The sequence below is a fragment of the Ruditapes philippinarum genome, unplaced genomic scaffold, assembly GCF_026571515.1.
Source record: "Ruditapes philippinarum isolate M1 unplaced genomic scaffold, ASM2657151v2 ctg1319_1_1_1_1, whole genome shotgun sequence".
NCBI classification, from domain to species: Eukaryota; Metazoa; Mollusca; class Bivalvia; order Venerida; family Veneridae; genus Ruditapes; species Ruditapes philippinarum.
Genome location: NW_026866837.1, coordinates 311,300 through 337,033, shown reverse-complemented (window position 1 = coordinate 337,033; position 25,734 = coordinate 311,300). Strand labels below are relative to the sequence as shown.

The 25,734-nt window shown below is 34.0% G+C and overlaps 1 protein-coding gene and 1 long non-coding RNA gene across 3 annotated transcripts; both read right to left on the bottom strand.

The window, feature by feature from the left end:
* Positions 1 to 921: 921 nt before the first annotated feature.
* On the bottom strand, positions 922 to 7,606 carry LOC132733864 (monocarboxylate transporter 12-like). 2 transcript variants are annotated; one of them, XM_060720589.1, is made up of 5 exons: positions 7,532 to 7,606; positions 5,069 to 5,212; positions 3,885 to 4,508; positions 1,568 to 1,693; positions 922 to 1,154 (listed from the first exon to the last, which is right to left on the bottom strand). In XM_060720589.1, exons 1-5 carry the CDS (start codon positions 7,542 to 7,544, stop codon positions 964 to 966), a joined length of 1,098 nt encoding a protein of 365 aa, XP_060576572.1. In that variant the 5' UTR covers positions 7,545 to 7,606; the 3' UTR covers positions 922 to 963. The 2 variants fall into 2 exon arrangements, with proteins under 2 accessions (XP_060576572.1, XP_060576569.1); XM_060720586.1 differs by lacking the exon at positions 7,532 to 7,606 and adding an exon at positions 6,203 to 6,721.
* Positions 7,607 to 15,630: 8,024 nt separating this feature from the next.
* On the bottom strand, positions 15,631 to 22,593 carry LOC132733866 (uncharacterized). The gene is made up of 2 exons (XR_009626232.1): positions 21,288 to 22,593; positions 15,631 to 19,302 (listed from the first exon to the last, which is right to left on the bottom strand). It is a non-coding gene; the product is annotated as an uncharacterized LOC132733866 (long non-coding RNA).
* Between the last annotated feature and the right edge of the window lie 3,141 nt (positions 22,594 to 25,734).

The following is a 25,734-nucleotide window of genomic DNA, read 5'->3' as shown; positions in this document are numbered from 1 at the left end:
CCTTAATGGTTTATTGGATAATTGCATGTCAAGTGACAGGGGGTATCCATTGTTAAGCTGCTGTAAGAAAAAAAACTTTGGGAATATATGGCCTATTCATTAATATAAATAAGTAAATTTTAAAATCAGCCGTTTTAGCATTTTAGGTGATATCATGATAAAGATTAAAAGTTTGTGAATTTATTGAAATCGTTGAACTAAATAATATAATGTACGCCAGAGGCTCGCATAAAATTATTTTATTCAATTCGTTCAATAAATTTAGTTTTGAACTTACACTCATTCAATATCCTCTATTTTATGAAAACAATATTTGTCTCTTTTTTTCATATTTTTTCACTATACTTTTATTTTTATTATTTTTTTTCGTTTTATTGATCGTTCCGACATTCACTATCAATCTCCAGATTGACTTTTCATTTACATTATGTCATTTCAATAAAGCTTTTCCATAGAAGCATATATAATTGTTTATAACATTTAATTTGTACTTTTGACAGTTTATTTGTAAAATTGTATACAAGTGTTCATAACAAAATTTTAATAGTAAGAAACATATACTGTATAGAAAAATTCATAAAAATAAATAAATAAATATATATTTTATACGAGTTAAACTGTAAAAATGCATTTAATTGTTAATATGAACACAGTAGTCAAACCCTTTTAATTATTTTCACATTTTTACCATATGAGCCGTGTCACGACAAAACCTACATAGTGGGTTTGCGACCAGCATGGATCCAGACCAGCCTGCGCATCCGCGCAGTCTAATCAGGATCCATGCTGTTCGCTTACAGACCCTATAACAAGTAAAGAAACTGATAGCGAACAGCATGGATCCTGATCAGACTGCGCGGATGCGCAGGCTGGTCTGGATCCATGCTGGTCGCAAACCCATTATGTTGGTTTTGTCGTGACGCGGCTCATATGGATAAGTCAAAACATTATGAAAGAAATATATTATAAATGTGTTGTTTCTGTATATTCATTTTGTTCATTGCATTTCTCATCGCCAGTCTGTCTAGCGCATGTTCCCCGTCTACGGAAGTCGACGACCAAGTTGACAAACACCATCATTGCCGCAAAGAACATCATACACCCTCCAAATACAAATGACCCGTCCTCATTGCCATACGAATCGGATACAAAACCTATTGAACACGAAAAGTCACTTTATAGTTTCAGAAAATAAGGTATGTATTTCGTCACTTTAGATTAAATTATATAAGGATTTAACCCATTACTGTACCTAGGTGCCGATTTATTGTACATGAACAGAAACTGTTAAATAATCTTGTCGTGGAAAGTCGCTCCGTCTTGTTCATATCTTTTCTTACATTGGCATACCGATATTTGTATGGACCGTTAGCCAATACCAGATAATAAAAAAAATGCCGTTATAGTACCATATCAATATCAGTAGCAATAACTCATAGAATTTGTAGTTCTTTACGGTTAATAAAAATTTAAATTCACCGAAATTTATTCATCCTTATTTATGGTTACTATACCATTTACAAAAAAAATCAATCTACAAATTGCAAACGAGAATGAAATTCGTTACCAGCTAGTGGCATTTCAGCTGTGAGTGATATTCCTGTCGTCGCAGAAATCATTCCATATCCTATTGGGAGCTGCTTCTTTCCAAGATAGTAGGAAACAACGGCAGTAAACAATCCAAAATAGCCCCCTGAATTCAAAATAACATCTTTCAATATTAAGACACTTTGCGAATATTTATTTATATATATATTTAATGTATTTCAACACAAAGGCTAACAGCTTGTGTTTGTGTATTTGCTCAATTGTTTTGTATTGACTTGCAAAACACTAAATAAAGTTTTCCACACATATACTTATAATAAAATGTTGCTGTTTCGACAAAAAACCATGTAAGCTTTGAAATAAAAGTGAGCATGATATGGACTTGGTATATTTTACATGTTAGAAATAAGTTAATCCTTAGTAAGCTGGTGTTGTCACAATCAGTGCAGACCATGATCAGGTATCCGTTCGCCATTCAGTCAGTTTATTGTCCATCGCCTTTTCGAAGAAAAGGGGGATATAGTAATAGGCTCCGTCCGTCTGTCCGTCAGTCTGTCCGTACGAACCCAGAGGTACTTGTGTGACTTAGAGAACAATGGGTTACAGTAAAATCTCTTTGATCCTATTCACTCCGTTTTTACTTGTGTGTCTTTTTTTAAACCTTGTGTGACTAAAAATGGCCAAAAAGATCAAAGGAAAAGTCAAATAAGTATCATTTTGTGAGTACGTCCGTCCGTCCGTCACACTTTCGTGTCCGGTCCATAGCTTTGTCATTTATCAATGGAATCTGAAATAACTTGACACAAATGTTTGTAATAATAAGACGATGTGTCATGCGCAACAACCAGACCCCTACCTCCAGGGTCAAAGTCGCACTTGCTCATTCAAAGTCAAGATTGTCTTTATTTGATGGTATATGTCGTGTCCGGTCCAAAACTTTCTTATCTTTTAAGGAATTTTGTAAATACTTGCCACAATTGTTCACAGTAATGAGACGATGAGTCATGCGTAACAACCGGTCACCTACCTCCAAGGTCAAGGTCACACTTGGAGGTCAAAGATTAACATAGTCTGTTACAGGGTATATTTTGTGTCCGGTCAATAACTTGTTCATGGATCAAAGGATTTTGTAAATACTTCCCACAAATAGTCACTATAATAAGACGATGTGTAATGCGTAACAACCGGTCACCTACCTCCAAGTTCAAGGTCACACTTAGAGGTCAAAAGTTAACATAGTCTGTTTTAGGGTATATTTTGTGTCTGATCTAGAACTTCTTCGGGATTTTGAAATAACTAGGCACAAATAGTCACAATAATAAGACAATATGTCAGGTACAACACCTGCACCCCTACCTCCAAGGTCAAGGTCACACTAAGAGGTCAAAGGTTAACAGAGACTGTTATAGGTTATATTTTGTGTCCAGTCCATAACCTTTTCATTGATCAAGGGATTTTAAAAATACTTTGCACAAATAATCACAATAATAAGATGATATGTCAGGCGCAAAACATGGGTCACTACCCCCAAGGTCACACTTAGAGGTCAAAGATTGACATAGTCTGTTATATGGTATATTTTGTGTCCGATCTATAACTTCTTCATAGTTCAAGGGATTTTGAAAATACTTGACACAAATAGTAATGTTAATAAGAAAATATGTCATGCACAACACTTGCACCCCTACCTCCAAGGTCAAGGTCACACTTAGAGGTAAATGGTTAACATGATAGATTTTTAAATTCCGTGTTTCATTTTACTAGTATTTTTTAAATAAATTTATTGTTGCATTTTCAGATCTAGTATTGATGAAAGTCTTAACATCCATACCGCAATCTTTTGAAATAGCACAATTTTATGCTTCATATAAACCTTCTCCATCCCGACATCAACCATATATTTTCTATTTCTCCGATTGTTGTTAACTTCGGTGAATTTAAAACCGAGGCGAGGGACGTTGGTAACTCTGTTACAAATTCTTGTCATATTTTAAATATTCCCTTAAAATTAATAATTGAAAAATGGACAAGTCCATTTAAGATATTAAGTGTGGTAAGGGATAAGCTGATATTAGATAATTAATTACTTGGTCACCTGTGTTATTACTTTCACTGACCATTGTTATCTGTTTTTTTTAATCGTATACACAGGTGAAGTTATTCAATTGTTTTTTACTAAGATATTATAGATCTCATACTTCCAGTTTTGATGTTCAACACGAAAGTGAACCTTTCTGCATGATCAGGACGTAAATGAACCTGTCTCCAACTGGCTTTCATTTACAAGATACAAAAATGCTTAAAACATTAACAACTATCTCAAAACATTTACGTACCTGAAAAAAGTCCCACAAGTACCGACAATACCATAAATATATGCAACGACTTTGCCAAAATCATAGCAGTAGATGTAACACCATATCCAAGCAGTGAAATTCCAAAAATCCATACAACTTGATTGTTGAATTTTGATGCAAAGGCCCCACAAAGAAGGCGCCCAAAAAGATTACCTACGCCTATAACAATGATGCAAACGGCAGTTTCTTTACTGCTTATTCCTTTATCTTGCATTAAGTCTGGGAGAAATGTTGAAGGGCCAAACAAAGCTGTAGTGGCTATACCATTCGAAACGAAGAAGATCATGAACTTGACATTTTTCAAAATTCCTATCATAGTTTTTCTTACTTCAACATTATCACTATCGTCATCGTTGTTATTATTGTTAGAAGAAACGAATGTAGCTGCAGCAAAAAAACCGGTAGAGCTTATACCGCCTAGAACAATAAATGCGATCTTCCAGTCGTACTGTTGAATACAGACCGTAAGTATCGGTGGTAAAATTAAAGAGCCAATGGCGGAACCAGAATTTGCTATGGTTAGCGCAAGAGGGCACATTTCTACACTGAACTTACGAACTACAATAGTATTTGAGCAGTAGTGAATGATTCCAGCACCAAGTCCTGAAATGAAAATTTAGACTGCTAATACATTATACTTAAGGTTAATGTTTCAAAATGTTAATAAAATAATTTGCAGAGTAGGGGCTAAATGACACCATGTAATTTACATTAAAGAAGAATGAAATGTTTCCAACAACCATTGCATTATATGCTATTAAACTGGCTTAGATTTCGGACTTACCACGGATATCAGATTGTTTTATAACCTGTCATTGATATTCATGATTTAAGTTTGATAATGCTTTTGTTCTTTAAATTCAAACCATTACTTAAGACACGAATCATTAGCATTGTCCTGTTAATTGGAGCAAAACATGCATACACTTAACAATGTCTATTGTGTTAATAACGAGTGTTTGTCCAGTGTTTAAAAATGTTTTATATGTCAGGCCGACATTTATGTTTTGTGACATAATTGCCAGCTGTAAACAAAGAAAATAGTTATTATTATAATTTATATTGACAGTTTTGTAGTTTAGTTGGTTTACAAGCATTAAGCAAATTTAAGGTTACAATGCTTAAGATTTCAATTAAACAAAATATGAATTCTTTTAACTTACCACTGATAAGTCCATATGTTATATAAAGAGTAGTGATTGCGGAGGCAAAACTACTCGTTATCATTCCGACAACAAGAAGTAAAGTTCCCACAACTGTGAGCCAACGTTCTTGTACCTTTACAAGTATAGGACCTAATGGTAAACCTGCAATAGAAAGTGGCACATATATATGACTTGATAATAAACCTGAAATAGGTATTAGTATAAGACCTAACGGTAAACGTGAAATAGGTATTGGTATAAGACCTTACGGTAAACCTGAAATATAGGTAGATGTATTGGTATAAGACCTAACGGTAAATCTGACATAGACATTGGTATAAGACTTTGAAGTAAACCTAAAATAGGTATTGGTATAAGACTTTGAAGTAAACCTAAAATAGGTATTGGTATAAGACCTTGCGGTAAACCTGAAATAGACATTGGTATAAGACCTAACGGTTAACCTGAAATAGTTATTGGTTTTAGACCTTACGGTAAACCTGAAATAGGTATTGGTATAAGACCTTACGGTAAACCTGAAATAGGTATAAGTATTCGACCTTACGGTAAACCTGAAATAGGTATTAGTATTCGACCTTACGGTAAACCTGAAATAGGTATTAGTATTCGACCTTACCGTAAATCTGAAATAGGTATTGGTATAAGACCTTACGGTAAACCTGAAATAGGTATTAGTATTCGACCTTACGGTAAAACTGAAATAGGTATAAGTATTCGACCTTACGGTAAACCTGAAATAGGTATTGGTATAAGACCTTACGGTAAACCTGAAATAGTTATTGGTATAAGACGTTACAGAAAACCTGAAATAGGTATTGGTATAAGTCCTTGAAGTAAACCCGAAATAGGTATTGGTATACGACCTTACGGTAAACCTAAAAATGTCATTTGTATAAGGCCTTACGGAAAACTTGAAATCAATATTACAAGAGACCTAATGGTAAACTTGAAATAGATATTGGTACACCTCCTAATGGTTAAGCTGAAATAAATACTGAAAATAGTTTTCATTGGGAACTTCAATTTTATTACTTTTTTCATTATCAAAGGTGTATTAACTCAGTCGAGCAAAACTTGGCAACTTATCAAAATCTTAACCAAATAAATAAATAAATAAATAAAATTACTTACCAATGATTTGAGTTAATCCGTTAAATATCGAGGCTATCCAGGCCGCTTCATAATGTGAAGTTTTAAAATCATTTCGTATTTCACTGTATAGAATACCAAATGTAATACTCATTCCAATTGAAAGAATATGACCAAAATGACTCCCCAATACAATAAATACTTTAATAATGTTGTCATTCATTCTTAGTTTAATAACAGACATTAAAAAACTTTAAGTAAAAGGAACGTTCAGTCGCTCTATGGTAAATCATTCAAGTGTGTTTATACGAGCGTATAGTCATTGTTATTTGTATAAATTAAAATCAGTGTCAAACTTTGGCGAGCTGGCAAGTTTATTTTGAATAAACATCAGTGATCTTCTTTGATGACAAAAACAATAAAAAACCGTTTCACAAAAATATCCTCATTGATAAAACTCACTTAGTGTTGTATAAACTAAACCTCAAAAATATCTGTGTATGTTGATATTTGTTGCATGAACATATCTCGCGACAACGGAGACCTTAAAATAAAATAGAGTAGCGTGTATCGAGTATCGACTGTATACGATGGTGATGATATAGTATGTTGACATATATAGTTTGAGTAGGAATACATTATAACACACATTTTTGAAAAATATTCGGTCACACTTCGGTTCTGTCCGTGTAGTATGGAGTACTATTATATAAATAATGTTTTGATGAAGTCACACTAGCTTGTTCGTCATCACATCTACATCTGCAAAAGCACACCTGTATAGCCTATACACGAGAGGTCTGTGGATCCCCAGAAGCAACTTAAAAACAATGTTTAGTCTCGTTTTGTATTGTATTTTACGAAATTGAAATATCATTTATTGGTTTGAATACAAATGAAATCTTGAAGTTATTTAAAAAGAGACTCTATAAGACTTTAACCAAAATAAGTGCAAAACATAATTGATTAACAAAACGCACAAAATGAAAAACAATCATAGGTCCAATAATGTTGAAAATATAACAATGTTGATAATACGTGTAAGGCATACGCGACAAAAGGTGCTAGTCGCATTCATTAATCTTGTTATGCATGTAATATAATATCAATATATTAGAAAAATAAAATAGATTTTTTTTTTATTTTTGTTATATCCTTATAGTCTATAACAATATCAATATGAATGTGCTGAGTACCAAAATCAAAATTTTATTTTCTATTTTAATATTTTTAATATATTAATTGATATTATATTACATAAATAACAAGATTAAACATATTTTAGGTCTAGCACACGTAGGACATTTAGAAATTATAAACCCATACACCTGTACATACAGTTGTATTGCGCTTTTAAATTCAATCTCTTACTTGTTGCGTACATCTCGCGAAATTAACCGAACATTTATCGAAGATTAATATAGATTGTGCATTAACCGTATAACCAGGTTAATAAAATCATCAAACCTTTCACTTTCGTTTTCATCGGCACGGACTAAACATCGGCTGAATGTATTTATTGCCATCTCGGTACAGTCATAAAACAGAACATATGTGCATGAATATCGTTTTCTTTTTACGCCCCCTTTCGAAGAAGATATTGTTTTGCTAATGTCGGTATGTCGGTCTGTCTGTCTGTCCGTCGGTATAAAACATGGTTTCCGCTGATTATATTGAAAACATTTTATCACAAAGTCTTCATATTTCACATAATAGTTGATGACCCCTATTGATTTTGGGGTAAATTTGCCTTAAATGTTAAAATGGTTTCCGCTGATTATCTTGAAAAGTATTCATTACAAAATCTTAATGTTTCACGTAATAAGTGGCCATAACTAGCAGATGACCCCTATTGATTTTGGGGTCACTAGGTCAAAGGTCAATGTCACATGGACCTTTAATATTAAAATGGTTTCCGCTGATTATCTTGAAAAGTATTCATTACAAAGTCGTCATATTTCACATATTGATTGGTCATAACTAGTAGATGACCCCTATTGATTTTGGAGTCACTAGGTCAAAGGTCAAGATCACAGGGGCCTTAAATGTCAGAAGGGTTTCCACTGATTCTCTTGAAAAGTATTCATCACAAAGTCTTTATATTTCACATATTGATTGGTCATAACTAGTAGATGACCCCTATTGATTTTTGGGTCATTAGGTGAAAGGTCATGGTCACAGGGGCCTCGAATGTCAGAATGGTTTCCGCTCATTATCTTGGTTACAAATCATCGCAAAGTCTTCATATATCACATATTGATTGGTCATTACTAGTAGATAATACCTATTGATTTTGGTGTCACTAGGTCAAAGGTCAAGGTCACAGGGCCTTAAATGTCAAAATGGTTTCCGCTTATTATCTTGAAAACTATTTATCACAAAGTCTTCATATTTCACATACTGATTGGTAATAACTAATAAGTAACCCCTATCGATTTCGGAGTCACTAGGTCAAAGGTCAAGCTCACAGGGTTCTTGAATGTTAGTATGGTTTCCAATTATTGTCTTGAAAGCTATTTATCACAAAGTCTTCGTATTTTTAATATTAATTGGTCATAACTATTAGATGACTAACTATTGATTTTGGGTCACTATTTCAAAGGTCTAGATCACAGGGGCCTTAAATGTCTCGTTATCTTGAAAACTATCACAAAGTCTTCAATATTTTTTCCATAATTGAACACTTCCGTGTAACCATTTATGGCAAGTTTCTATAACAAAATTACCAATAATGTGAGTCAAGGGCTAGAAAGGGGGGCATATGTGATCGACATTTCTTGTTATTGTTTGTTTATTTCGAGGGGTGAAAGCGAAAAGGTTCTAAATGCATTTTCCAAAATTTTACAGGAGAAGCAAAAAACTGTCTCAAATGTTTGTAAAATAGCAAAATTCCACAACACTTTGATTTTACACATAAAAAAGTTAAAGGAACCTGTCAATGATAATAAAAATGCTAGGAAAGACTTGGCAAACAAGATATTTAATCAAATGTAACTTAGAACTGTTTCGCACTTAAAATTTCTCATATTTTGATTTTTATGTTCAAAGCGAAAAGGTTCCAAGTGACTTTTTGATAGAACAAAAGCATGTTTTTTTTTTCTTATTTAATTAAAGATAGAGCAACAGTTTGGCATTTCTAATTATTTAGTAAGAGATTGAGTATAAATTGCCAGATAGGACTGTTTCGCACATACTTTTTATTTTGATTTCATATTTTAGGTGTGAGACATTCGCATACTCCACTTTCAAGTTCATGAAATTTTAAGTTTGACTGTGTTTAAATTAGAAACATAAATAAAGGTCATAATTGATAGTGTACAAAACTTTTAAAGAACATGATGGGCATTAATCACACCTGAAAAACAAAAAACAAATGCCAATTAATTTGATAATCATTTTTAGCTGAACTATACAAAGTATATGGAGAGCTGTCCTCCTTGCCATGGTGTCCGCGTCCAGATTTCAGATTAAAGTTTTGGTGCAGTAAAATACTAAGGTATCAGCTTCAAACTTCAGATATATGTCCTTGGCCTTGGTGGTCAATTCCTATGCATCAAAACTCCAAACCGGTGTTAAATAGCCAATAAACACCGGTAAGATCGATATTATTTCTTGATCATTACATGTTGTGTGACATGGTACATAACTCTAGCGTTACTACCTCAAGAATTATTCCCCCTTGAACTTTGAATTTATGTTAACAAATATAATTTTTTTACTATAACTTCTTGTCATATGGATAAGAGTTATAAAATGCAAGCTCCTGTATTCCCAGCATTAATTAAGTATCCCCATTTAATTTTTGAAATTCATTTGTAAATTGATTTTTAAATATTATCTTTATTGTTATAAATGGTATCTGCTCTAGACTTAAGATAAATAATGGTTCTTTGTCATTAGTCACATCATGCATGACAAGGTTCATAACTCTAGCTTCTTTTTTCAAGAGTTGTTTCCAATTTGAACTTATAACTTACTTTAAATTCTTTTTGCTTTTATCATTTTTGTTTTTGAAGGGATTGACTTCAGATTTCAAATTGCTGTCTTTCCATTAAAGTAACATTAATGTTATTGACAAGATCATTATGTTGTGCAAAATATAGAACATTTGACTGCTTTCTTGATACTGATACAAAAATATATTTATATCATAATTGATTTTTCTTTCATAGTTTCATCTTCCTTACTGCATCCAGTATTTGAAGAGTCAAGCTCCGCTGTCTCCTGTGACAGCTCTTGTTTTCTTGCATTTCCTGTCATATTCTTTAATATTCAAAATAAAACAGTTACATTCATATTCTTTCATAATCATATTTAAAATGGTTACCTTCAATAAGATATTTATTCATGGAAATTAATGTCATTTCATCCACAACTATTTTCTAACAATAGTTTATGTATTAATTTTTAAACAACTTAAATATTATAAGCGGCTTAATGCGGTCATCCTTAGCCCATAGGTCCATTCTAAAATGCGCCAAAATGACACTTTCTTTTTATGCTGTTCATAAATAAAATACGCTTAAATGACGCAACTTATCTGGCATCACCATAGGATATGAGTCTGATTCTGATTTAGATCGGGAAAATCCGATTCAGCCAGTGAATATGATTTTATAATTTGTTCTGATTACCACTGTTTGAACCAATGAGATTACAGCTATTTTGAAATCATAATAATAGTGAACAATATTCTCTGAAAAACTTTTTGGACTTGTCTGAAACTTCATTCAAAGTGCAAGAATATCTTTGCAATAAACAGTTTCACAAAAAGTCCCAGAAAATATTTGAACTGAAAATATATTTTACAAATTGTGCACACTTGAGACACCCCCATGTAGCAACAATGCATAGAAGAGATGATATGTCTAAAGGCCAAGTCCCAAAGGCCACCTTCATTAGCATAAGTGTGACCCATAACTATACTTTATTTTACATTGTTTATATACATCAAAGTCACCCATAGCTCCACCTACATTAAAATTTTTCAATATCTCAGAGGCACACATAGCTCCACTTTCATTCACGTTACTTAATATTTCAGTGTCACACAAAGCACCTGCTATATTTACACAACTCAGTTTCTTGGACTCACACATAGCTCCAAGTTCATTTGCAATGCCCAATATATCAAAGTCACAATATCTTGTAACTTTGTCTATAACCTTTCCTACCTTATCATACCCAGATTTCTGATTATCATCAAAAAATCGCTTTTAACCATTCTAAATATCTCACTATCACCTGTAGTCTCACTTTCAAGAACATCACCTGATATCGTATTGTCATCTAAAGTTGTGGTCTCATTTACTCCTGGCAGAGCCCAGGACCACCCAGGTAAGTTACTTGATCAAGGGTGAAATTTTTGTTGCGGTCACACTTACCCCGGCAGCACTACTGTAATTCCCAACTAACACACAGGATGCCCCCGGACCATCCAGGCAGAGCCCAGGTGAAGCTCTGGTTCATGCCGGTGCTTACCTGGTCATTCCTGGATGACGCGGGCAGAGCCCAAGTTGACCAAGGCAGAGCCCCAGTCGATCCTGGCAGAACCCAGGACGATTTTGGCAGAGCCCCGGTAGCACCCCAGTGGATTGAAAACGTGCAAAAATTATGACGTTAATACATCATTTTCATTAATATAATTCTAAATAATATTTTCTCCTATCCAATAAGTAATTCATGATGATTTTCAGAATAATCTTTATGCAAGACTGGACAGAAGGGATATGGGGAAAGGGTTTTATTACAAACAAGTGCAATCATTGCAAATTGCCGTAATTCTTTTGAAATGAACCGGGCTTTGCCGGGGCTCTACAAGAATCAACAGTAGCTCCATCGTCATCCTCCGGGGCTCTGCCGGCTTTCACAGGGGCTCTGCCGCATTCACCGGGGCTCTGCTGGCATTCATCGGGGCTCTACTGTAGCTCTACCGGCTATATCATACCCCGACTCATCCCTAGTTTGTGTCAGCAGAGCTACAGTGCTTCCCTGGCGTAACCCGGTCATTCTGTCATTCCCGGCAGGGCTAAGGATGAAGCTGGTAAAGCTATACCTTCCCGGATCACCCCGGTGATATTAAATATTTTATCCCATCTAGGGTCGAATGCCGAATGTTCCGGATCATCCCGGAGGTTGCAGGCAGAGTTATGAATGTATCCCGCTTGTTCCTTGATCATCCCCAGACGTCTACCAGGGCTCTGCCAGGGTGTGAGACCACAGCTTAAAGCTAAAATTTTCTTCAATTATGTCCCTATTTTAAGTACAACCAGCTAAAGCATCACTTTCAGTAACATTATCAGATTTCTTACCGTCATCTATAGCCCTACCTTTAATATCATCACACAAAACCCTTTAAGATAGTGCATGATCATTACTTTTCATGTACACTTAGAACTGTTTCCCTTTTAAAAAATCGATTATTTCATGAGTGGAGTTAACTGCGAAACAGTTCTAAGTACTTAAGTTTTCTTCCAAAATCAAGACATCGATCTACTCTGAAACTAATTAATTTCTTATGTGATATTTAAGAAATAATATATCCCAAACTGTGATTTTATTGCTCAATAACATCACTGTTTGGACTTCGGATGCGAAGAATTATATCACGAGGGCGTAGCCCGAGTGATATAATGATGCGCATCCGAACGACAAACAGTGATGTTATCAAGCAATAAAATCACCGATTTGGATATATTATTTCGATTCTAACACGACATCAACAAATAAATGCTGCCGTACATTATAATTAGCTAAACTGCGCCTGATTTGTTTCCGTACTTATTGTCAGCGCGTCACATTTTTAGTGGTTACGTCACGTGTATAATGATTACGTCACATGTCTAAATATAGAACGTCAAACAGTGATTTTATAGCATAATAACACACACTTTCGGTTCCTCTATGTTCAATGGGGAAAAATGCGGGTCGTGTTAGAATATTTAATAATGTACAATAAAAGGTTTAGCTTCAAAATTGCTTTGATTGCTCTTATTTTAATGCAGTTTAATTTGTTTTTATTTAATCTTGTACATTTTATACTCAATGAAAGCGAAAAGGTTCTAACTGCCATTTGCAGTTAGAACCTTTTCGCTTTTCACAAAAAAGGTTAATTTCACTTAGAACCTTTGGACAATTTTTCATTTCACCCTGTTATAAGTAAACTAAATCTTATATATTTTGACATAAGATGTATATGGGTGTTTATGTTACAAATATATAAAAAAAGTGAATTTTGTAAAAAAAGTGAGTTAGAACCTTTTCGCTTTCACCCCTCGATTTGTTTTCTTTATTCATTTATAAAAAATATTTAGTATAAATATAAGATGAATACATGAACTTGTTGAATTTACTGTCTGTCCTAAAGATAAATCCAGAAATGTTCATGCCTAATATCTAAGTTCTAGCATTTACTGCTTCAGAAGAGGGGATTTTAAAGTTTTTAGTATATACATTTAAGAAAAACCAAATTAATACCCGCGGACCAGTTTTTATCACATAACTGTAATTTACACAAACTTAGTAGAGTATCATAAATGGATGCTAATAATACATATCTAAGTCCTAGGACTTGCACCTCCGTAGAAATTGTAATTTTGAATTTTTTTTTTTTTTAGCTTTTGTGACCCAGATATTCCTTGGACCAGAACTATCGAAGGAAAATTTCTGCTGCCAAGTTACATCAACTTTGTGTGATTTCAGAGGAGATGTGTGAATTACGAACGTTTGACGGACGAAGGACACCCATAGATGTCGATCCTAAAAGGAAAATGTGCGCAGGTGAGCTAGAAAGCACCAGTGTCCTACCATAATATTAAAAAACGTACCAAGTAGTAATAAAAGTACCTATGCATAACAAGCGGGGAAGTTAATTAATAAATTGACATACTAAAGGGTGGAATAAATAAATGGTCGGTTCATTAGTAGAATGCATTGGCTCATACTTTAACATTTCAACAAATAAATAAAACACAATATATCCTGACCAGCAGATATCAAGCCTTACAAGAACTGGTATGTGGTAGCTGTGAAAATTTCTTAACAGTGTCAATAGTTCTAGGGTTGAAGATAGTTGTAGCTTTGGTTGTGTTGCATTCACGAGTACACTTCGAGACTTTTCTCCGATTGTTGTTAACTTCATTGGTCTCAAAGGATATACCTCTTTTAAATGCATCAATGTATTAGGAAGATGTCCTTTACTAAATACACATTATCAATCTGGCTATGAATAGAACGTCACATAGGGTAGAGGTACATGTAAGTATGTCACAATGCAACTTCTACTCAGGCGTTTCCAGATAAAGAATTGTTCCGTGGCCTAGATATTTCAAGGTAATCAAGTCTATCTTTCCTTTATCTCAACGCTCTTTCTTTGATGAAGCCATAGCAATATCTTATATACCTTGCAGGTTCCCCACAAACAAACAAAATAAAACAAACAAGAGCTGTCACCCAAGTGACGAATGCGCCCAAAAAGGTTCCTTAAGCAGGCATTATGAAAAGAAAAGAGAATGAAAGTAACTAATTGCTGAATATTCTTCTTTGTATTATTGTACCTGTAATCTCTAATTGTGATAGCACGAACCTTCAAAATATAAATGAGGCCTTGACCTTTGAAGAAGGGTCGTGGTTCCTGGACTCGACAAAATGTTGTTATGAGATAGACATTTGTGCCAAATTATTTCAAAATCCCTCAATGCATGACAAAGTGACAGTCTGGACATGATTATTGTGCAAGTGGGGACACACGGACATGAGCCTTAGCCGCGACACATTGTCTTGATGTGGTAGACATGTGTGCCAAGTTATTTTAAAATCCTTCCATGCATAACAAAATTACAGTCAGGACATAAATGTGTATCTTCAAACTCTTCTCGAGAAAATGAGTACGTTCAAACTATTATTGTGACCTTGACCTTGAAGGTAGGGACATGGGTCTTTGTCGCGACACATTGTCTTGATGTGGTAGACATTTGCGCCAAGTTATTTTAAAATCTTTCCATGCATAAAGTTACGTTACAATCCGTGTGTACCTATAAACTCAAATTGTGATAAAGTGAACTTCAAAATGGTAGTGTGACCTTGACCTTTGAAGTAGGGATGTGATTCTTGGACGTGACACATCATCTTGATATGGTAGACATAAATTTTATGCCTAGTTATTTTTAAATCCTTCCATGCATGACAAAGTTACAGTCCGGACACAAATGTGTGTACCTATTAACTCTAATTGCGATAATGTTTAACTTCAAAATGTTAGTGTGACATTGACCTTTGAGGTAGGGACCAGGTTCTTGGACGCGACACATCGTCTTGATGTGGTAGACATTTGTGCCAAGTTATTTCAAAATCCCTCAATGTATGACAAAGTTACAGTCCGGACACGAATTAAGTGGGGACGCAAAGACGGACGGACAGACGTTGCGATTATATAATGCCTCCTTCGGGGGAATAAAAACATAACAAATCACTAGGCATCAATAACATTTTATTTTGCAGTTCTATACATAATTTTATTTTGACTCAATAGTTGTATTCTTTAACATGATATTACTGAATAACTTATAACACTTTGTTTCTGATATAATATAACCATTATTTATTTCTTAAAATTTCTACTGTATTGCATAAACTTTAATTTATTTTTAAAAAATCTGAAATCAAAATGGCTGTCAGCAAATTTCAACCTAACAAAATTGTGACCCAAGTTCAAGTTGACAGAAGAAAACCAAAAAAAAATAGGTACTAAGGGTTTAACAAAGTTAAGAATCGAAGCTAATTTCAAATGCAGTACATGAGTGGATGTCGTGTGGGATTTGGCATTCATATCAGCTGCTGTTAAATCATTTTAACATTAACTTATAGGAATTTCAAAACAACAGAAATGAATGAATTCATAAAAAGTTAATAAAAACTCATAACTCATCACAGATCCTATAAATAAATACTCATGAACAGAAAAACCAACCAAGAATATATAAAATGTCACTAACTTTAGCCAATAACAATTTAAATGAAATAAGCTCCTTATTAAATTTTAAAATTAATATAAAATAACAATTTCTTAACAATAAGATAAGATCTGTCAAAATTTTACAACAATGAAGGCATTTACTGCGACAACAAGAATGCTTCACGTTTATAAACAGTAGCTTCATTTTTCTTCAAGATCTGTTTCATAAAGAGAGGTAACTCTTGAGGTTACTCAAGGATTATATAGTTATCATGTAATTATAAACTCCCCTTAGTTTTTAATAGGGCATTGAGAAAATCATAAAATTTACAGTTGAAATGATCCAATGACTCATCTATTTTGAAAACTTTTAATCACAGTTATTTAATAAAATAAAGTATCCACTATAATAGTATAAGTGAACAATAGTTAAAAAGAAACTCATGTAAAGATAAACTGTAAGCACAAAAACTTTAAGTCAATAAAACACTTCAATATTTCTACATTTTCTTTCCGGGTTCATATTGGAACACTTCTTTAATACAGATATAAATATAAACACATTAATTAGAGACTAGAACAAGCACTTTACAGCATTTTAACAATCTAAATAATGGAGAACAAACACTTGACATGATTTCTAACTTTCATCGTAATCACTGTAATGGTTATATGTACCTCATGTACAAAGACTTTGTTTTCGTTGAGTTTTTATGACACTCAAAGACATTTTTATGGCCATACTCTGGCATTACTGTAAAAAAAACACCTTCAATAGCCCTATATCGAGCAAAAACAGACATGTTCTTGGCATAATATGATCAAACACCAAGGAGGGACTCTAAGGGACAAAGTATTAGAAATTACTGACTTCAACCACCCAAACAAAGGTCTATGTCATACCATATAATGTATTCTTGACATGTACAGACATAAAGTCACTTATCTAAACAATCAATAACTAAACTAAAAAAAGATTCAAATATTACTCTAACAAACTACTATTTCTTTGCATATAACATTTGACAGTGCCAGTGACCAAAGAACCTCTTATCTTAAATATCAAAATCAGTAATGCCAATTTTATAAGAACACCGGGAGAAGTTATAAACAGTATTTATAAGATGCAAGTTTTCACTGAAGCAAGCAACATCATTATAATGAGCTGCATCATGACAAAACCAACATAATGGGTTTGCTACCAGCATGGATCCAGACCAGCCTGTGCGGATGCGCAGACTGATCAGGATCCATTCTGTTCGCTTACAAACCCTATTACAAGTAGAGAATCTGATAGCAAACAGCATGGATCCTGATCAGACTGTGTGGATGCACAGGCTGGTCTGGATCCATGCTGGTTGCAAACCCACTATGTTGGTTTTGTCGTGACGCGGCTCATATGTATACAGGTTTACAAGGTTATTTTGCACTTTGTTATGTTGATTAATTCAACATAAATATCTCACTAATTCTACTTGCCTGGCAGAACAATATAAAAACTTAACTATGGACACTCCATACAAAAGCTGCCATGACACAAGACTATATATATATTATATTACAGTTGCCATAAAAATATTGGTTCAAATTTACCTTAACAGTATATTAAATAAAGAAATTATATTACTAAAGCTGTTGAAACTTTTTTAAGCAGTCACATTTTTTTCTACTTGCAAATGGTCAAAATGAATAATTTATACAATGAAAGAAATAATTATTTCAATATGTGTAACATAAACAAGTCCTTTTTCCAGAATATCAGCTAGTATATAACATAAAATGCATGAAAAAATATTTTACATGAGAAACACTGTGGCACATAAATGACCATAAAAAATCTCTGAAAAGTAAATAAAATTCTCCTTCAAAATTACAAAAAAAAACCTCCAGAAAAAAATCTCAAGTACTGTACAATAACCATTATAGAAGAGAATGCATGCAGTGTATTGATTACCAAAGTGAATCAATTTATCTGAACAACTCTCCTAAATTAAATCAAATTACAACTGCATGCAGAGGTTTCCTGACAATTTTAAGCAAATGTTGTGCTCTGTGCTTAAAAACACGTACATCTAAAATATTTTTTCTCAAAATTTGGATGACTTTGTTTTCATAAGTAAGCAATAATACCAACTAAATAAATTTCATTATGCATTATGAAGATCAACTATCAGAGATTGTAAATTTGAAAGCCTTTTTGTTTTCTTAAAACATTTTAGGTCTCCCTTTAAATGACACAGCTTTTAAGCATGTTCAAATCTTGTGTACTAGGAATGCATAACAAAACAACTGTCAAGGGTTTCACAAAGTTTTATATGATAACTAAAGTTTCTAAAAGCTTGCACCAACCACTACCATCAAAGAATAGGCACAATCACGTCGGGCATGCAGCGTTATCAATTTTGCTATGTTGGGGGCCATTATCAGGGTTTCCACTTTTGACCATAGCATTAGCTACCAACTGACCCAGGTCAGTGTACACATCCATGAGGTCTGACAGAACTTCATCACTGGCAGCTGAATATTTTATTTTGGAAAGTGTCATCCCTCAAACTGCATATGGACAGGCTCTAATTCAAAGCAGAGCACCAAACTGAGCGACATGTGAAGCGAAGTTATTATTCAAAGACAACATTTGAGTTGTGCCATGACAAAACCAACATATTGGGTTTGCGACCAGCATGGATCCAGACCAGCCTGCACATTCACGCAGTTTGATCAGGATCCATGCTGTTTGCTATCAGATTCTCTACTTGTAGCGAACAGCATGGATCCTGATCAGATTGCGCGGATGCGCAGGCTGGTCTGAATCCATGCTGGTCGCAAACGCATTATGTTGGTTTTGTCGTGACGCGGCTCAATTATTTACATAACATTTGTAAATAAACACATTTATCTAAAATCTGTTTTATATATACTGTCATTAACTATAAAATGTCTTCAGACTAGTGATATAACAATGTTTATAAATCATGATAAATTTGAAATTTTCTCATCATCTATTTGTTATACCAGTACATTCTATATAATACTGCAAAGCTAACAGCTTGGCTTGACTTTCACGGAGCCTATGGTGTAGCATTCAACATAAAAGCTGATAATGTTTTTGGCTTCATGGCTGATCACGGATCTACTTTCATTCCATTGAGTGGTATCATACCCTTTTCTTTAGCATCCATAGTTCCGCTCCCTGAAAAAGACAAAAAATTAATTTTCTTTACTATGATAATATATTTGGAATTAACTGTGTATATAAGATAAAGTTATTGCTCTTTGTGAATACTAATCATTTATTGTGTATAAAAATGTATAAAACTATATACGATTTTTTTTCAATGAACATAAAAATATTTTTCTTTTTTTATAATATTAATATTTTCAATCATGTTGACATTTCTTAGCCAAACAATGGATAGTTCTGAATTCCACATACAAGTGCAATTAAGACAATTAGGGGGAATTTAGTTTGAAAATAAAAATCAACATTTATTACATTATATCAGCTTATATTTACATGTAACTACAGCCTGTCACCAGTTCAATGAACGTAATTCATCTAATTTTTAAATGTCCAATAAACATGTTACAATGAAACATTATTAACACATGGCATGTTTTCCTCATCTTTGTGAATTAAAAAATAGTCTAATATGTAACAGCTTAAATATTTCAAAAAGAGGAAAAAACCTGCAATTATTGGCCAAGGTGACTGACTTTCTGAATCTACAATTACACAGTCAAGAAGTTTTCAAAAGATATCCTTTTTGTAAGTCCCCCCCACCCACACCTCCACTCCATGCACTTCATACTCCGAGTAAGACGATGATAAAATAAATTATTGCTGTTTCAAATGAAACGTCTAAAAAAGATTCCCTTCAGGGTACCCCTTCACCACAAAATGACGTCACATAAATACATGACGTATTTGCTTTGGTACCTAACGAATGTAAACAGGAGAAAAGGAATAGTCTGTTGAAGACTATTTACTTGTAATTTATATCAAGCGTTGACAAGGTCATATTTGTTTTCAATACTGAAGAGAATATTTAACATAACTCTATTTTGGCAAATATTATTTATTTGGCAGTTAAAACGTGCTTGTATATTGGAACTTACACCGTGTATAATCGAACAGTATGTGCATCGCCACAGCGAATGTTGTTTACAACATGGGGTACCCAACAGAGAAATTTAGTGTGTATATTACCCATCTGGATCGGTAATATCAATTTCTTTCGGCTCAAAAAGGGCTAGAAAATCTGGAAGGGTAATAAATTGAAATACTTTTCGCTTATCTGGAGGCATGCTGCTTTAAAATATCAAATATTCCTCCTAAATTAGATATATTGTAAAAAGGGTTAATGTGGTTAAATACTGCATTATTTTCAACTCTTACAGCTCTAGTTGAGATTACAACTTGTTTTTGAAATCATTATAAATCCATGCCAGCTTACATGTCTATGTACATCCATGAAGTCTGATCAGATATTATACAGTTCCCTACTGAATCAGGTATTTTCACTATTACATACTGCAATGGATAGTTCAAATTCAAAGGACATGCCCATTACATAATTTAGCAGTTATGGGTAAAGACGACTTTCAACAGTGGTAAGTTTATCTAAAATAATGAGCCTATTTGTCTGACAAACAAGTAACATGCGTTCCACTTTTACCATCCACTATCTGCTAATATGCCAGTTATTTAACCTTTACCATTTCTAAATTTGATAACCTAAATTTGCCCTACTTCTGATTTATGACTATCCACTGGTAATTTAAGCAATTTAAATATTTAAATGCTTAATTCAAGCAGGTCACAGTGCAGTGTCTGGTCAGAAGGCATTGGTGTACAGGCTTGCCTTTGAATAGATGGGAAAAATATTTTGATATCCAAAGCTAAAATCCCGATTTTTTATTCCGCAACAAAAGCTACATTCAGAGATATCTTTTTTTTCTATTCTAGGTCACAATCTCACTTCTACCTACACATAAAATATCAAGCTGCATTCAGAGAATATTATCTTTTTTTTCTATTCTGTGTCAGAATCTCACTTCTACCTACACATAAAATAGCACAATATCTAAACTCGTAGTACAAATAGTTGGACCAGTGGCAAAGTCAAGACAATACCACCGCTAGTGTTTAATTGAGTTATAACAACATGTACATACTTCTGAATTTTTTCACCGCCCTTCTTCTTTCTTGTTCATCATAGTACCACACAGTAATTGCATATCTGAAATACATCAAATGAGCCGCGTCATGACAAAACCAACAAAGTGCGTTTGCAACCAGCATGGACCCAGACCAGCCTGCGCATCCGCAAATTCTGATCAGGATCCATGCTGTTGGCTATCAGATTCTCTACTTGTAAAAGAGTTGGTAAGCGAACAGCATGGATCCTGATCAGACTGCGCGATTGCGCAGGCTTATCTGGATCCATGCTGGTCGCAAATGCACTATGTTGGTTTTGTCATGACGCGGCTCAAATGTTTATTAGTTAATTAGAGATAATTTAAAATTCACATGATTATAAAGGGTTTAAAAATAAACTGACAGAACTCATAAGTAAATATACAAACAGACGTCCAACCAAAATGGAATAATTGGCCATTTCTTTTGTTATTTTCTTCTGTTTAATAAAGGGCCAATGGCCCCTTACTCTATTGTTATGGAATTAACTCTAATGTTCTCTTTTTGTTGTTTACAGTTAGATGCTCAAAGCAAGTTCTGCTGATGTTATTTTGCAAAAAGTTGCTGTTGCAAATAGTCAAAGACTTAAGAACATGAATTAAAATGACGAGACAGATTTTTAAGAAAAAAACCTTTTTGCAATCTCTTTATTAGGAAATGCCTTTTATCCTGTAAATATTCTAGTTATTTTATCAGGATACATGAGCTTATGTCATAAATCTTGTACTAACAAGCAAATTTGTTGAATTTATATCCCCCGCCGAGTACTGGTTATTATTAACACAACAACTGAAGACATAAGGCTTTATTTATATATTAATCATGGCATAAACAGTAATATTCTTTGAACTTGATAAATATTCAGGGAAATAACAGAGCCATAACTTTGTGTTAAATAGTAAAATCTGGAAATGCCAATGAGATGTATGCATACTACATAACTAATCAAGGGCCATAAATCTGAGTTATAAGTATCTGACTGGAACAAGGCGACTATATGCACATCTCCTCTTAGTATCCCATAAAGTTTCATTGAATTCCAGCCGGAGGTAGCAGAGAAGTAGCAAGGAAACAAATATTTTTCTATATGGATACTGCATAACTAATCAAGGGCCATAACTCTGAGTTAAAGTGTCTGACCGGAACAAGCCGATGATATGCGCATCTCCTCTTGATATTGATGATTCCCATAAAGTTTCGTTGAATTCCAGCCAGTAGTTGCAGAGAACTACTCCGGAAATGATTTTTACTCCATATGCATATTGCATAACTAATCAAGGGCCAAAACTCTGATTTAAATTGTCTGACCCCAACGCCGAGGGGAAAAAATGAATCTCCTCTTGGTTTTTGTTTTCCCCCAAAAAATTTTCGTTAAATTTCCCACCCATGGGTTTGCAAAAATTTTAGCGCGGAAAAAATTTTTTAACCCCAAAATGCATACGGGCATAACTAATAAAGGGGCCCATAAAAATAATAATAATAAAAATAAAATAATAAAAAAATTTAAAGCTTTTTTTAAAAGGGGGCCTACAAAAGTTCCCCACCCCAAAGGGGGCCCAAAAAAAACCCTTTGGGAAAGCCATAATCTAAGTTAAAGTGTTTGATGGAAACCCAAGCCGTAAATTTGGCATCCCCTTTCTTGGTATTAAATTGTTTCCCCATAAAAGGTTTCGTTAAATTTCCCCCAGCCATTTATTCCCCAGAAAAAATAGCAGGGGGAAAACGATTTTTTACTCTATATGCATACTCCCATAATAATCAAGGGAAAATAACTTGAGTTAAAGTGTTTGCCCGGGGAAACCCCAAGCCGACGAAATGCGTTTTCCTCCTTTTTGATATTAAATGTTCCCCCTAAAGTTTCTTTTGAATTCCCCCCAGTAGTTGAAAGAGAACTACCCCGGGAAAAACCGAAATTGGGGACAAAACGGATGGACGGCCCGGACAAAAACCGGAACGGTCAGATGGGGCATCTCCCCCTTGATATTAAATGATTTCTCATAAATTTTTCGTTAAAATGCAGAGAACTACCCCAGAAACAAAAATTCGGAGGGTTTGGAGGACAAAAGGGCCCGGTCAGTGCGAAATCTCCTCTTGAATTGATGATTCCCATAAATTTTTCGTTTTTTTTCCCGGCGATTTGGGTTGCAGAAAAACTACCCCCGGAAAAAAAAAATTCGAGGGACGGAGGCCCGGAGGCGGAAAGGAAAAACCCCCCAAAACTATACCCCCTCCAGATTCCATCGGCAGGGGATAATAAAAGATTGAAGTTAACAAACTAGTACAGCTATCATCATTTGTATCTTATTTATATTTTGAAAAAGGTTAAAGGAACTCCACTGAGGTCCAATAGCTTAGAATAATAAATTTTGAAATTCTTTCATAAATCAACTGATACACTTAAAATTGTAAAAATATATTCGGTCCCTTCACACCAAAAAACCTCAGTGGAGTCCCTTTAAAGGATTTACTGGTGGAGGAAGACCTCAGGTGCTCATTAAAGCATTACTTCCACTAAAGTAGAGCCATAAATTTTCCCCAATATGGGGGGCTCATAATTTTCCAAAATGAAACCCCCCAAAAAGTATTTTAGCTTTTCCCTATTCAAAACCCCCGTGGGGGCCCCAAATGACTTAAAGTCGTGACGGTCCCCACTTGGCCAGGGGAACGTCACTCAATGTGTACCCACAAACCCCTTTTTCCCGTGGGGGCAGGTAAAAACCATAAAGGATTTCTTCGCTCTCCAAAGAAAAAAAAACAATCTATAAAATTTTGGGTTCAATTTTTCCCCATTGGGTTTTATGCCTTGCGGAAAAAAATTTTCCTTTAAAAAACCCCCCCCAAACCCCAACCCTTAAAAAAATTTTAAAGGGAATAATAAATTTTATAAAATCTCCCCAACCCTAAAGTGTTTTAAAAAAATTTTTTGCCCTCCCAATAAATTTGGGAAACTTTTTCATATAATATCAAACAAGGGCATGGAAGTAGATTTTTGTTTACTCATGTTTCAAGGGGTTTTTCCATGGTTTTTTCTGTTTGTTTCAACCCCTTTTTAAAAAACCCCCTTTTTTTGATCGATATTTTTTTTCCCAAAAACCCCACTAAATTTCAATGCATAATTAAACATTAACTTTTCACAAATTTTCATTTAACACAAAAATGAAATTAAAAATCATTCTAAAGGCATGATTCAAGAGGCGAAAGCTTTGTTACAACTACATGTATATTGTGATATGTATGAAACCAAAATTAATGTCGGTTTGACTCAAAATATTTCTATTAACTTGTCATGGAAATTAAACATACATGTAGAATCAGAATATCTCTGCAACTAAAATACTGAAATTCGGTCTTGTTACGCAAATAACTCGCTTTTTTTTTTCAACCGTCCCGCTTTTTTTATTTATCTACAATGTTAAATCACGTAAAGACAGGTAAATACCCTAACTTTTCACACATTTCTTATCAGTAAGTGGCATACATACATGTTGCATGCATACACCTGAAGTATTTAATCTAGGACATTAACAAAGTGCAACTGGTATGAATTTGTGACAAAACAACTAACTTGAGGTAATGAGATAAAAAGAATCATAGTAAAAGAAATATAAGTTTAACAGGGCATTTTGACTGACTTGTATTTTTTATCTGAAGTATTTCTTAACTTGTCTATGATATTTATATAGTAAATTCATGAACATTTCTACTTGTCCATACAGGCTGTGGAAAAACCTGGGCAATACGTCACCCCCTGGTTTTATTGTTTTCTTTCTTATAATGATAGTATTAATGTACAGCTATCTTAATATGCCAAATACACAATGAGTAAACACATGTACTTCCTGCGCTTGCTTTTCCTCAGCATGTCTTCATATCGCCATGTTTCAACAAAAATGCCATTATTTCTCAGCATTTCAATGACAATGCCATTATTTCTCTGGATTTCAATGACCTTGCCATTATTTCTCTGGATTTCAACGACATTGCCATTATTTCTCAGGATTTCAATGACAATGCCATTATTTCTCAGGATTTCCATGCAAATGCCATATTTCTCAGGATTTCAATGACAATGCCATTATTTCTCAGGATTTTCATGTAAATGCCATTTTTTCTCAGCATTTTAAAGATAATACCATATCTTCTCTTCATTTTAATGACAATACCATTATTTCTCAGCATTTCATTGACAATCCCATTATTTCTCAGCATTTTAAAGATAATATGATTTCTTCTCAGCATTTCAATGCAAATTCCATTATTTCTCCATGTTTCAATGTATACCATAATACAGACATGTTACCTAAAAGAAATTGGTCCAGCAGTTAGGCTCCCACGTTTATAATTTTTTAAAACTGTATGCTATGGAGTTTTCAAGCCCTTCAAAAAAGCCGTAAGCTATGTTTTTTGTTTTGGATATTTTTTTGA